This window comes from Schistocerca gregaria, chromosome 7 (genome assembly GCF_023897955.1).
Source record: "Schistocerca gregaria isolate iqSchGreg1 chromosome 7, iqSchGreg1.2, whole genome shotgun sequence".
NCBI lineage: Eukaryota > Metazoa > Arthropoda > Insecta > Orthoptera > Acrididae > Schistocerca > Schistocerca gregaria.
The window spans coordinates 184,482,399-184,498,142 of record NC_064926.1 but is presented as its reverse complement, the minus strand read 5'-3'; the positions used below and the strand labels follow the sequence as shown (position 1 = coordinate 184,498,142).

The following is a 15,744-nucleotide window of genomic DNA, read 5'->3' as shown; positions in this document are numbered from 1 at the left end:
TCTAAATCTGAAAAAGCTGTTAATGAAAACTGGAGCGGCTTTTTGATTTGGTTAAGTCTGTTACGGCATTGTCTGCTAAATAAAACGAAACGGTCCTTTCTACTACTGCAGAAATTGTAACACAAACTTCATAAATAATATCAGAATTCACGAAGTACTGAAATCAACTGCATATAACTGCAAATAAACAGTATTATTTTAGAAAACTGAGAAACAGCCTCACCTGTCTGTCATATGCTCCAGTTTCTCAAGTGCAAGGCAAAGTTCAGCTTCCTTTGACAAGCGAAATCTGGATATAAATTCGGAATTGTCGAATTCTTCGAAATAATTGGGCTGACGTCTCAATATCTTCTACTTCGTCATGTAGAAACGTGTTCAGGGACTTGGGTTTTTTAACCACTGCTTTTTCCTAAATGAAATTTATTGCAAATAATATGTCTCTATTTCCAACAAATATCTCAATATATAGTATCAAAACTAGGAAAAAGAACACTCTACATGGAGACTTAAAATCATTTACATTGGTCCTAAAATGAGTCTAATATTCAAGAAGACACAGTTTCAATAAATTACCAGTAGCTATCAAAATTTTTTTTCAGATAAAACACAGTTCAAACAGAGTTTGAAAAACTTTTTGATAGGCAACACGTCCTAACCTATAGATGAAGATCTTAACAGGGACTGTTAGACCAATAAAGTAAAAGTGTCTGATTTCAGTTTTGACAGCACCTGGTCACAACAGAAAAGATTAGGTATTTTGTGTATGATACATTTATTAAAAGTGCGTAACAATGTTCCTTCTGACAGTTTATTCATTCTGTAAATGTTAGCAGTTTCAGTTTACTGTAATTTATTCATTACTTTTGACGATCTCCTGACAAATGATCAGAGAAGACAATATTATACTCAAATGTGCCATGTTTATGATGTTTTATTTTCTGGCATGTTCCACACCCACGAGAATCATCTCGTTTTGGGTTCTACGGATCGAAAACTGAATCTAATCTAATCTGATGAAAACTGATGAAGGCGTGACGTCGGGGGCCAACAGGAAATACGGGCCTTGCAATGGTCTTGTGAGGTCACACTACTTGCCTTTGCCCAACATTGTGGAAAAATTCGATATTTCTGGGGCCATAAGGAAAATCGTTATGTCAACGAAAAGGTACCCAATAAAGTCCCTAACTTTGTTATCTGTTATGGAGAGCGTGAGCCTATTTGAACACGTACTACAAAGTCTTAAATTAGCTACAAATAATAACTCGCTCTCCGCTGGAGACGGTGGCTGCAGTTCGTTAAGCGTGCAATGTCAAATGCTGTGGCGTATACCACAGGACCCATATATCTGGCTGGCCCTGCTTGACGCGACGGTCGTTTGACGGCCTGTGTGAACGTTACCATTTGAAATGTATCGTGGAATGTGATGATATGACGTGAAGGCAAGAGTGAATTGGCCCTAATTGTTAATTCTCATAGAACTTTTCTGAAAGACTGCAACTGTGATACGGTCTCTGTGGATGATGTAAGAAACGGTTTTTAATTGTAAAATACGTCTTACTGTCATTTGCAATACACTATGGGCAGAAATAAAATTGTGAAACGCATGGACAATATACTGTAGTAATTAATTAACTCTGTCAAATCGATAGGTCGGTCGGTAACATTATCATTCTTCTTGAAGTCGGAAAAAGTTCGATTGCTAAGCAACATTCTTCTGTTTGTGCAATGAAGTTTTGTTGCACATAGTTAGAGAAATTTTAAAAATTATTTGAGAAACGCGAATAATATTATTGTTGCCGGAATACAGTTCACCTTAATGATGTTTGAGACTTCATTACCACCAAAAGCACTCGTAAACACAAAATACAGTAAAAAAAAAAAAAAAACAGCCATGGGTTGACGTATCGCAAAACAAACACTTCTTGTCAACATTATATTCAGGTCATGCGCTGATTAAGGAACTGCTGACGTCGTCATCATCGACTATGTTAAAAAAAAAAAGCTCTGTGACAGAATATTAAGGTGATAAGCTGTCACAGTAGTCTATTGAAATCTCAATTTCTTAGGAGCAATGACCCAGTCACAGCTTTTGCAGTTCGTTAACTGTAGTATTTTGAGAAATCATGAAATAATTAGGGAAGATATCTGGGTGAGAGACGGAAAAATTGTAAATCCAGAAAAAATGTTTTTTGACGAAAAGATCAGTGCAGACGTTCAAATTGACTGCAAGGGAGCCCTTATTTCACCTGGTTTCATTGAACTACAGATTAATGGTATGGCCGTGCAAACGACTTAAGCGTTCATCAACAATTCTGTGCCTCAAATGTCTTGATAATTGTACAGTTTCATTAATCGATTCGAAATGTGCTTAATACGACAGCTTATGAATGCATTTTTGAAGGTGGTTTCGGAGTTGACTTCTCTTGCGACTTTGAAGATGTTGAGGAGGGACTTAGAGTAGTGGCGAAAGGTATTCTGGCCCATGGTGTTACTTCATTTTGTCCGACTGTCGTTACATCTCCAGCTCATGTATATAACAAGGTAAGCATTTCATTTCTATGATGTTATGTGTAAGCTTGATGAACATGCAGGGGTACATGACGTGGTAGTGGTACACGGGTTATCGCATTGTGTGTCTTCAATACAACTTTTTCTTGCATTCTAAACTACATTAATCAGAATTTGCATATTTGTTGGTTTGTAACATTATCATGCTCCAGTTGGATACGCAACAGAATATTCCACGTAGTTTAAGACAAAATCTGAAGTAGTTCATATTAATATCAATATTTATTTGTACTTCGATCATTTTGTACAATGATAGACATTGTCAACACATCACACACATTGTTGACCAAAATGGTCGAATTCGTCAATGAAAATTTAATGTGTTCGTCAGTAGTTTAGATACTGTTAGATGTAAAAATCATTTTCAACTCCTTCGTAAATAAACCAGCTGTTTTTATGTTATTTTTTTATACAGGCAATAGACTAAAGAATATGGTATTTTACGTCGCTATGTCGTACTTTTGTGATGATGCATTTCTGTGTAGTTCTCAATGAAAATCATTGCTCTTCTATCTGATCGTTGTGAACTTGATTGTTAAGTGCTGAACCAGTCACGTGTGAGTGTCTCTCTCTCTCTCTCTCTCTCTCTCTCTCTCTCTCTCTCTCTCTCTCGTGACACAGAATAGCTGGTACTTACTTTCAGGGTGTCAATTCCCTGTGCTGCTGATACAGAGAAAACTGTTCTTATTTTTTCCTTGTGGGTGAAAGAGGGATAGAGTTGGGGAAGAATGCTGGTCTCCCAGGTTGCGGGGATACCCCCATTTTGAGGATGTGGGGCAAGAATCATATTTTTTACGAAAAAAATGGCAGTGCATGATTACATATTCATTATTGGGCACTGCTCAAAATGTCAAGAACTTGCATGCACTATATAGACGTACTTCCCAGTGATTTAATTCTTATACCACTGCAGTTATACACTTGAGCACTGACAAGTATTTTAGTATATTATACTAAGTCTTGAGTGTAGTTACTCCCATAAAGCAGCCTACTGCAAGAAAGAGAGAGACATTGAACTTACATTGGCAGGAGTAGGAATCAGCCCGTCTCTCTTCAGTTTTTGTGTGTCCATCCGTCTGATGATCTGTGGGACTTTGGCCATTCACTTATGTAATAAAATGAAGCACCTGCAGCTGTCATTATGATGTTATTTAGTTACATTGCAACCAGCTACAGTTACTTGATACACCATCTTCAGGCCTGTGTTCGTAAACAGTAATGACAGCATCATCAGCTTACCAACCATGCAGATAAGAATACAGATTTAAAGCAGAATAAGAACCATGCCCCCTTCCTCCCCCTCCCCCCCCCCCCCTCCCAATGAACCATGGACCTTGACATTGGTGGGGAGGCTTGCGTGCCTGAACGATACAGATAGCTGTACCGCAGGTGCAACCACAACGGAGGGGTATGTGTTGAGAGGCCAGAAAAACATGTAGTTCCTGAAGAGGGGCAACAGGCTTTTCAGTAGTTGCAGGGCCAACAGTCTGGATGATTGACTGATTTGGCCTTGTAACACTAACCAAAATGGCCTTGCTGTTCTGGTATGGCGAACAGCTGAAAGCAAGGGGAAACTACAGCCGTAATTTTTCCCGAGGGCATGCTGCTTTACTGTATGATTAAATGATGATGGCGTCCTCTTGGGTAAAATATTCTGGAGGTAAAATAGTCCCCCATTCGGATCTCCGGGCGGGGACTACTCAAGAGGACGTTGTTATCAGGAGAAAGAAAACTGGCGTTCTACGGATCGGAGCGTGGAATGTCAATCTCTTAATCGGGCAGGTAGGTTAGAAAATTTTAAAAGGGAAATGGATAGGTTAAAGTTAGATATAGTGGGAATGAGTGAAGTTCATTGGCAGGAGGAACAAGACTTTTGGTCAGGTGAATACAGGGTTCTAAATACAAATCAAATAGGGGTAATGCAGGAGTAGGTTTAATAATGAATTTTAAAAAAATAGGAGTACGGGTAAGCTACTACAAACAGCATAGTGAACGCATTATTGTGGCCAAGATAGACACGAAGCCCATGCCTACTACAGTAGTACAAGTTTATGCCAACTAGCTCTGCAGATGATGAAGATATTGATGAAATGTATGATGAGATAAAAGAAATTATTCAGGTAGTCAAGGGAGACGAAAATTTAATAGTCATGGGCGACTGGAATTCGGCAGTAGGAAAAGGGAGAGAAGGAAACATAGTAGGTGAATATGGATTGGGGCTTAATGCAATAACTAATTGTCAATAAACTGAACAAGAAACGTACTCCAGCCTTCAACAATCATGGTTCCATGCGTCTAATACATCGTGTATTTCGCAAAAAATTGTTACTAAAATATATAATGCCATAAAATGCCTTTTGCCTTGTTGTATTTACTATCAGTTTAATAAGTCACAGCTGCAAAACACTAACGCGAATTCTTTACAGACGAATGGAAAAACTGGTAGAAGCTGACCTCGAGGAAGATCAGTTTGAATTCCGTAGAAATGTTGGAACACGTGAGGCAATACTGACCCTATGACTTATCTTAGAAGAAAGATTAAGGAAAAGCAAACCTACTTTTCTAGCATTTGTAAACTTAGAGAAAGCTTTTGACAATGTTGATTGGAATACTCTCTTTCAAATTCTGAAGGTGGCAGGGGTAAAATACAGGGAACAAAAGGCTATTTACAATTTGTACAGAAATCAGATGGCAGTTATAAGAATTGAGGGACATGAAAGGGAAGCAGTGGTTGGGAAGAGAGTGAGACAGGGTTGTAGCCTATCCGTGATATTATTCAATCTGTATATTGAGCAAGCAATAAAGGAAACAAAAGAAAAGTTTGGAGTAGGTATTAAAATCCATGGAGAAGAAATAAAAACTTTGAGGTTCGCCGATGACATTGTAATTCTGTCAGAGACAGCAAAGGACTTGGAAGAGCAGTTGAACGGAATGGACAGTGCCTTGAAAGGAGGGTATAAGATGAACATCTACAAAAGCAAAACAAGGATAATGGAATGTAGTCGGGTGATGCTGAGGGAATTAGATTAGGAAATGAGACACTTAAAGTAGTAAAGCAGTTTTGCTATTTGGGGAGCAAAATAACTGATGATGGCTGAAGTAGAGAGGATATAAAATGTAGACTGGCAATGGCAAGGAAAGCATTTCCGAAGAAGAAAAATTTGTTAACATCGAGTATAGATTTAAGTGTCAGGAAGTCGTTTCTGAAAGTATTTGTATGGAGTGTAGCCATGTATGGAAGTGAAAAGTGGACGATAAATAGTTTAGACAAGAAGAGAATAGAAGCTTTTGAAATGTGGTGCTACAGAAGAATGCTGAAGATTAGATGGGTAGATCACATAACTAATGAGGAGGTATTGAATAGGATTGGGGAGAAGAGATGTATGTGGCACAACTTGACTAGAAGAAGGGATCGGTTGGTAGGACATGATCTGAGACATCGGGGGATCACCAATTTAGTATTGGAGGGCAGTGTGGAGGGCAAAAATGGTAAAGGGAGACCAAGAGATGAATACACTAAGCAGATTCAGAAGGATATAGGCTGCAGTAGGTACTGGGAGATGAAGAAGCTTGCACAGGATAGAGTAGCATGGAGAGCTGCATCAAACCAGTCTCAGGACTGAAGACCACAACAACAACAAGAACCATGGGCAGTACTATATACGGGAATTTACAGTAATCATTTGATAAAAACCAACATCCATTGTCACATACCTAAAACTGAATTATATACCGTATGCCATAACGAATTTCCACGCAATACATTGTACAGATGTACTATCTATTAATCAAATCATTAATAAAATATCCCATCATTAAAACTGGCCGGTTAAATGAGACAGTGAACTGCAAAATCCTGAAGCAACTTACTAATCTGCAAAAATAGATGTAGAAAATGATAGATGTATGAAGGAAACAACAACAACATCAAAAATAAGTTAATGAAAGAAATATGCATCTCTGTGCGAGTAGTCTGCAAAAGGACAGCATAACCAAAATCTAAGTGTCAATATGGGTAAACCTATCAAAATGACGATATAAATAAGTCTATACATTGTGTCAAGGTTATAAAATGTTGAGGTGCAAACAGTTGGGGACACATTTATGTCATATGCATAAAAATGAGTGTTTATATGTAGAAGACAATCTATACTGTAAAATATGTAGAATATACAAAAAAGCACCCACAATATACTGTTCAGGGTAGACAACATTCATGTGTTAATGCATCCATATATCATGTAATGCCACAAAACAAACATCAAACTAGTACCAGTATCTAAATCATGAAAACTGTCAGAAACCAATAATATACATCCACATAATGTGTAGTATCTGTAGATTATATGATACATTATCAGAAATATCAAAGATGAAAAAGCTGTGTGTGTCCAGGATTGTTCCAAAAATTTAGATACCAGTGAAAAGCCGTCATCAACCCCAAATCACAAAAAATATCCTATCCATATACCATGTATCAAACACAGTGAAATTTGGCCTGGACATGTGAAGATAAAAACAAAAGATGGAATACCTGTATGGAACCACATACACTATTGGGTAATGTCGCAAAAGGCGTAGTGGTGTAAGACAACCACTAACACCAGCCTCTTGTATAACTTATGTAATCAGGTAAAAAAAACAGTCAGTAATATAATATAATGTCCTAGTCATTAAAGTTGCAAGGCTAACAAGTGGATGGTCAGATGAATGTTAAAGGTGGCTGCATTGTATTAAGTATACCTACTAGAAGGCACACCCAGACCATCTGTGTTTTTGTGTTAGCAGAAGAGCCAACACTGTGTTATGAGTGGAGGCCTAAATGCACGTATTTTAGCTCACGCAGGCTGGCGCGAGGAGGGAAGAACTATACTGTTGTGAGGTCTGGAACATGACAAGGAATGAGAATTCAGAAAGCGGACATAATTAGTTTGATACTTAACTTTAATCCATTAATGATGAACGTCGCTCTTGACGCTACATGATTCACAATATTATCTGTTCAGAATACATTCTTAAAGATAGTAATTATAGCAACTGAATATGGTGCTTTGCTAGGTCGTAGCAAATGACATAGCTGAACGCTATGCTAAACTGTCGTCTCTGCAAATTAGAGCATATGTAGACAGTAAACCATCACTATCAAAGTCGACTGTACAACTGGGGTGAGTGCTAGGGAGTCTCTCTAGACTAGACCTGCCATGTGGCGGCACTCGGTCTGCAATCACTGATAGTGGTGACACGCAGGTCCAACGTATACTAACGGACCGCAGCCGATTTAAAAGCTACCATCTAGCAAGTGTGGTGTCTGGTGGTGACACCACATATGTCATACCATACCAAAAATAGTGGTACTAGTCTGAGAGGATGCAGCACAACACAAAGAATACCTCAACAGTATTAGTCCATGCGTAACAGAAGAATATCTGAACAGTAAACCCCATGGAAAGTTAATTGTGTCTATTGGATGCAAATAAAATACCACATTCTCCACAACAGTATGTACATAACTCACCAACAGGTTCGATCTAGACAAAGCAGACAACAGAAACAAAATAAGTATGACTTTTCCATATATTCTGTACCAGATACAGTCAGATGTGGTCTGGACATGTGAAGAAAATATGTATGACATAAAACATAAAGACGAAACATATTTATGGAACCCACACACACAACTGAGTAGTGGCACAAGTAGTGTAACGGTGTAAGACTACCACTTACACCAAACTCATTACGACCTGTATAACCAAGTAAAGAACCAGACAGCAATATACTATGCAGGCCTCATTAGATTTTACAAGTTTCCCTGGGATTGGTTTTCAATTGATAGAATGATGCTATCTCATATATTTATTTGTTACCTTCACCAGCTCTCAATCAAAATGGCACCCTACTCCTTCACTGTCACTGCTGTTCAGTCCGTCAGATGATGTTTGTGCGGATGCAGGCACGCACATGGTCCGTGCCCACGCCCCCCTCCCCCCCCCCCCCCTCCCATACACACATATACAAAAATCTACCCTAAACATTGTTCCCCACATTGGATCACCATTTCCACTAGACCTGCATGGATCTAGTAAGCCATCACCCATAAGAACTAAATGACATGTTGTAAAGAAAACATGTGACATATGTCTGCAACTGAAACATACAAATGAAAACATCCCAGATCCAATCTATGTAATATTTGATGTTATACTTCAAAGAATATATTGATATTTTTCCATACATCACTGAAACCTACAGCACATATGCAGGGTCTCTGATGGGCTTGGATGTTATACTTTTTAAATTTTTTACTTTGTAAATTTTTCTGTCAGTCTTGATTTGATTTCAAACTCCTTTCCAATATTCTTTTGCTTACCCTTTGACATCCTTTTCATGCCTGAGCAAAAATGTTCTCCATTTTTTTTCCACAATTCAAAATATTTGTGGAATCACCATTAATGTATATGCAGAGCTTCAGAAGCCCCCTTACAGTTATACATGTTCTGTATTCTTTACTGACTTCTGCATTTGTTAGCAGCAGTTATTAATTTAATAATAACTGTAGTAAAGGTGGTGGTATGAGCAGCAGCATAGTAGCAGTATTAGAACAGCAAAAATATTAGAAATTGCCATTATTTATTAGAGATATTGGTATATCTTTGAGCTTTTGGCAAATCACATGCTTTGTTGTTGTGCAGTATTGTTGTTCTGCACTGCGGGTGTCACTGTCATTCTTTGTGTAGTTTGTTTGTTGTCCCAGTGTTGGTATTGTTACCTGACTTGTTTTGTTTTGGATCAGCTGCTGTTTGAGGAACATGTATTGTCTTATGGCTTCAGCAAGGAAAAAAAAAGTCAGTATGCGCAACTGCAGCTAACTTTGAATGTGTTGCCAGTCAATGGTTTGAATAAACTGATTCATGCGAAGGAAGTATTTTTGATGATAAAAGTAGTAAAGAATCAAATTTTGAACCTGCTGATACAAATGTTCTCGAAGATTGCAGTAGTTTGGATAGTATTAGTACATCACAGTCTGAAAATGAAGTTACACACCAACTACTCAAAGATGACAGCATAAATGTGTCATATGGAACCATCTGGAATTGAGATGCTTCTGCAACTTCTTGTACACTTATTCATAGTATCATAAAGAAAGCATCTGGTCCAGCTCATGGATTGAAAACCTGCAAACTTAGGGGTGTGTGGGACTATTTCATCTATAAGAAAGTTGTAGGTGAAGTCATCAACTGCACAGATACAGAAGGCAGAAGAGTGGCTGCTTCATGTAGTATGACATGGGAAAAAGTTTCACTTGTTGAAATGGAGGGTTTTCTTGGTCTTTTACCACTTGCTGTTGTTGAGAAGAGTTGGGATGTCCCTGTAAGAGAACTATCTTGGATGAAAAGGCAAAGCCTACATATAAGTCCACAGTGTCAGTAAACATATTCGAAGATATAAAGAGAATAGTGAGATTCAGTGACAGGCAGACTCATGATGCTGAACCTATAGATGACAAACTTGCAGCTGTTCACCATCTGTGGGAACTGTTTTTTGACTAGTGTAGAAACAATAACTCATGATCATTTGCTCACAGTTGACAGAACTGAGCGAGGTGGTGCTGTGGTTAGCACACTGGACTCTCATTCGGGAGGATGACAGCTCAAAATTGTGTCCAGCCATCCTGATGTAGGTTTTCCATGATTTCCATAAGTAGCTTCAGGCAAATGCCAGGATGGTCCCTTTGATAGGGCACAGCTGATTTCCTTCCCCATACTTCCCTAATCCGACGGAACTGATGACCTTACTGTTAGGTCCCCTCTCCCAAACCAACCAGTCAACCACAGCTGATGAACAGTTACTCCCATTGTGTGGAAGGTGTGGCTCTATCCAGTATATGCCCACTAAATCCTTAAAGTATGTCATAAAGATATTTTGGCTATGTGATGCTACACCTGCAGTGGTTTAGGTGGAATTTGATCCAAATTAAGGAAGCCATGTAATCTTATATTGAATGCAGTGAAAGGCCTTGCTAAAGGCTAGAAGGGTCATCCAGAAATATTACTGTTTGCAACTTCTTCACTAGTATTCAGCTGGCAGAAGAGATGCTTCAGAAGCAAATTACAATGCTGGAGATAATTGAACAAAATAAACCAGAAATCCCCTATAAGATGAAACTGTTCCCTTTGAGAGAAATGCATCCTCATTATTTGCCTTGAGAGGTGAAATCAAAGTGGTGAGTTATGTTCCCAGAAAGAAAAAAACCTCAATAGTTGTCATCAGCGCAAACCATCACAACAAAGACATCAAACAAACTTACGCAGAAAAGACATAAGATGTAATAAAGTTCTATAACTCTACAAAGATGGAATAGATCAAATGGACCAAAAGGTTTGGTATTACACCGGCAAGAGACAAACAAGGAAATAGCCATTTGCATTATGGATTAGTATGATAGACATCACAGCACTGAGCAGTAAAATTTTATTTTCTGTCCAACATCTGATATACTGTAATGGAAGAACCAATAGAAAGCATTTGTTTCTAAGAGATTTAAGAAGAAAAATAAGACCACTAATGGAACTTCAAATAAAGATCCCTAATGTCTCAAAGAAAACATTTGATCCCAAGTGCAGACATGGTGTGCAAAATGATGTCTCATTGCTGAACAATTAGCTTATCAGAAAAGATAAAAAGGTGCAAATATTGTCCATGCAACAAACACAGCAAAAGTTCCATGATGTGTATGAAATATAAAAACAACACCTGTGAAAAACATATTGGCATTCTTTGTCAAATGTTGTAAATGAAGAAAATTGTAAGACTATGAAAAATGTATAATAATCATTTTTAAAATATAACTTATAATTCCTATTATGGTGAACAATAAGGATGTTTTAATTCAAGTAATTGAACTTAATAACTCTTATATGTAGAATTGCAACTTATAAATGTATTAATACAATATTTGCTTATGTTGCATGTAAGTGATTGTAACTGATAAAAATAAACTCTTGAAGTTCTGTAAAAAAATTAATAAAATATTACTCAGGCCCACCCCATTCTTTTAGCATAATTTAGTAACATTTCAGTATCTAAAGTTCTGTAAAAAAAATTAATAAAATATTACTCAGGCCCACCCCATTCTTTTAGCATAATTTAGTAACATTTCAGTATCTAAATAAATTTGAAACAAATAAATTAAACTCCACAAAATGAGTATATGAAAAGAGAACAATTTACAATAAGAACTGTTCCTTGCAGGCACTGCATATGCATTCGTGTGTTTTCAACACCACACATCCGAGGGTTAAGGTGAATGCTGGTATTATACCTCTGAAAAGGACATGGCTGAGTTCCTCCCAGTTCCTTGCTTTATCTGAGCCTGTGCTCCATCTCTAATGACCTTGACATCAAGCAGACTTTGTACTCTGGTGTGGTTCACATAAGCTTTATTGTTGGTTTGACAGCTTGACATTTACAAAGGTATTACATTGACCAAAGAATAAAGCTAAGCATGGCATATTAGTTTCAAATACTAGGCTAGCTGAGCTATGCTTGGCCGCAGTTCTCTACGTGTACTGCTACAGCTCTTCTGTATGTATTGGTTCATGCTGAATGTTATTTAAAAACTGTGTTAAAGTTGTTAATGCTTCTGTGGAATAAAGTTGTGTTCAGTCTATTGGTCACACTGTACTTTTACCTAATTAGAACATGACTGGCAATGAGTGTGGTGCTCTTCTCGTGCAAATGTCTACTCTGCTTTGTCCTCTGTTTATTCTCATAATGGCTGATGGTGTTACGGAGGACATTTTATGGCAGTTGCTCATACAGCAGGAATCATTCATCATGGAATTGCATCACCACTCACAGGCACTGGACAGTCAAATTCAGGTACTACAATCTTTGACTTCTGTTTTGTCTAGTTGGCATGATCCTCCATTCGTGTCACCTGCTGTTTTGTCCTCTGTGGCCCCAATGGTTTATCTGCCTCCCTTTTAATATGTACAGTGAGTCCATTGAGGAATGGGATGCATATGAGAAATGTCTGTGACAACACTTTCAAGCTTTTGGGATTACTGATGCTATTTTGTGTCATGCAGTGTTCTTTTCTTGGATATTACCAAGAATGTATCAAGTCCTATGTCAGCTCACCCCTTTCCAGGATCCATCTTCTTCAACATTTCACCAAATGAGTGAAATTCTTTCAAAATATTACTGTAAGCATACCCATGTTACTGGATTCCGGGTTGAGTTTTACCACCGGATGAAACAACCACATCAATCCTATCCAGCAAGAGTGGCTGAACTCCATGTGTTGTCATTGTCATTTTGTGTCTGATGTTAATAAAGAGCCGTATGCTGACCAGATGTGAGAGGTGCTATTGTTTGTTTATCTCCAGATCATAAGGTGTGAGAGCACGACCTCCAGTGTGAAAAACCAACCCTCTCCTAAGTTTTAGCAATTGCACAGTTATTTGAGGTGTTGCGAGCTGTGGTGTGAAGTATCAACAATCCAACCCTCTCCTCCGCACCAAGCTTCAGATAGTTCTCAGGGGTCTGCATATGATCATGGTGAAAAGGTGGCTGGCATTGCTCCCAGCAGCAGTTGCACCAACAAAGTAAACAGATCAGTAAACAGTAGCGTTCGTGTTCCATGCTCCCGTCCTGCCGTTTCATTAACCATAACACTCCAGCCTGCCCAAAAGGCTGGGCTGCCAGTCATAATTGCAACAAACAGGTCATATTGCTTCTGCCTGTAATGCAAGAATTCAGCGCAACGAGCCTGATGCGAACATGGAAAACATATGAGCTATTTCTGTTGCACCATACAAGCTTTCCATTATCTTGCGGTTTTTTGTAAAGTTGTGCACATGCAATTGGATACAGGAGCTGTGGTAACCTTCTCACAAACTTGAATGAGCTTGGGCTCCCCTCGCTTCTTCCTGTTTCACGAAAGTTAATAAATTACAATAAAAAGAGTATTCATATTCTCAGCCAGTTCTCTGCCCCGGTAACCTACAAGTCAGTAGTCTGGTCACTTACATTTCTTGTTGTGGGTCACACACACACATGGAGAATCTTTTTCGATTAGATGCTTTTAAGTTTTTTGGTTTTACCATTTCAGATGAATTTAGTATCTGAACAACTGCCATATACACAGTTAGATGCATTACGTACTGACTTTTTGCCTTTGTTCGCTTCTGGATTTAGGGTGTGCCAACAATTTTCAAGCACTTATTACCACGGAACCTTCTGCTCGGCCTCCTTTTTTTCCAGTCCCATCCGGTTCGAGTGGCACTCGCAGAACAAATCGTGGTCAATAGTTCTCAAAAATCGACTTGTCAGATGCCTATTTTCAACTTCCTGTAGCTACAGAGTCATAACGTACGTCAGCTGTCAATACCCCTTTTGGACTGTACCAATAATCGCGGTTGCCTTTTGGAGTCGCAAGTGCTCCTGCTATTTTTCAACATTTTGATTCAACTTATAACATCTGTGCCAGGTTGTGCGTGCTATCTGGATGACTTTGTAGTTTCTGGAGCCTCCACTGAGGAACATTTAGAAAATCTCCATATTCTTATTTTTTTTCATGTCCTCCAAGCAGCTGGGTTGAAGTGTAATTTAAAAAAATGTCAATTTTTTCAACCTTCCGTCATTTATCTCAGGTTTGAAGTTTCTCGCAATGGTCTCAAACCACTGCATCAACACGTTTTTGTAGGCAAAGTTGCCTACTACCATAAATTTTTGCCTGGGGCAGTGACAGTCACGCAGACATTACATGCATTGCTGCACAAGAGGACTCAGTTTCACTGGTTGGCAGCTTGTGAAACCTTAAGACCATGTTGCAGTCTGCACCCTACTTGTTGATGTACCAACCAGGCTTCCACTTAGTCCTTGCGGCAGATGCTTCACAGTGTGGGTTGGGGCTGGTACTGGTTCATAGATATCCAGATTGCTGCAAGAGGCCTATTGTTTATGCCTCAAAAACGCTGACTCCTGCTTTAAACAGGTACTCTCGGATGGAAAAGGAAGCCTTGGCCATTGTATATGCTGTGAAGAAATTCCATGTTTTTCTCTATGGTACTAAATTGCACCTGGTTACCGACCACAAACTATTAGTTTCCTTGTTCAGTCCTTCTGCACGATTACCAGATAAAGCGGCATATTGCATTCAACCCCTTGGGCTATTTTTTCCTTTCAAATTACAACTACGAGGTTTATTTCCACCCTTCGAATCGACATGCACATGCCGATGCTTTGAATGGCCTGTCGGCCAGTATGGACACAGGATTTGATCAGGAGGAATTGCTTTGTATCCGTACTGATGTCGCTGCACAGCAGATGATTGATGGCGCAAACTGGTTTGCCAGATTCACCACCACCTTGTGCATCTGCCTGCCTCCATAATTATTACATCTTTCGACATCAGTTCTCTGATGTGGATGGTGTTCTGCTTTTAGAGATGGATAATGCAGCCCCTTGGGTCATGATCCCTTCAGTGCTTCATTAGGAGGTTTCTTGTGTATTACATGCAGATCATTGGGATGTATCACACACAAAAGTGCTGGCCCATCAACAAATGTTTGGGCCTGTCTTGGACAGTGACAAACATTACCCTCCTGGCTGCACTATGTGTGATGTACCGAGCAACTCCCTGGGAGCCATCTTCTTGGCCGATGCCGTTGCATTCGTGGGACTGTACAAATGCGGATTTTGCTGGCCCCTTTTTCAGTGCTTATTGGCAGCTGGTCATTTCCTGTCTGTTGCTCATTGTATTTCACAATCCACAACTGCCACCATCATAGCCTTGCCCAATTTTTTCACTTAAAGGTTTGCCCGTGACATTAGTGTATGACAATGATTCACAATTTTCATCACACGAGTTGGCGGCATTTTGTGTTTCCCGTGGTATCTGTCTCATCTTCACCCTATCTTCCCATCCACAATCTAATGTTGAGGCAGAACATTCAAAACTCAGATGAAAAAGTATGTTGCCAACCCTCCATTTGATGTTGCCTTAGATTGGTTCTCTCCTCATACCGTTTCACACTGTTCAGCGAGAAGAGCTCAGTGGAGCTACTCCACAGGTGCCAGCTGACGACACTGCTGTGCATCTTCTAGGTGGGCATGAACCTGTGCAGCTGCCACACCTCTTCTGGCTGAGTGTGGCTGTCTGGGCATGTGGTT

At 39.1% G+C, this 15,744-nt stretch overlaps 1 protein-coding gene across 1 annotated transcript in view; it reads left to right on the top strand.

Annotated features, from left to right (window-relative positions):
- Window positions 1-1,781: 1,781 nt before the first annotated feature.
- Window positions 1,782-15,744, top strand: part of LOC126281192 (N-acetylglucosamine-6-phosphate deacetylase) — a 106,081-nt gene continuing 92,118 nt past the window's right edge. Inside the window, exons 1-2 of the mRNA XM_049979900.1 lie at window positions 1,782-2,273; window positions 2,402-2,541. Of these exons, the coding sequence (XP_049835857.1) occupies window positions 2,072-2,273; window positions 2,402-2,541 (342 nt within the window). The 5' untranslated portion in view covers window positions 1,782-2,071. The remainder of the gene's footprint in view (window positions 2,274-2,401; window positions 2,542-15,744) is intronic.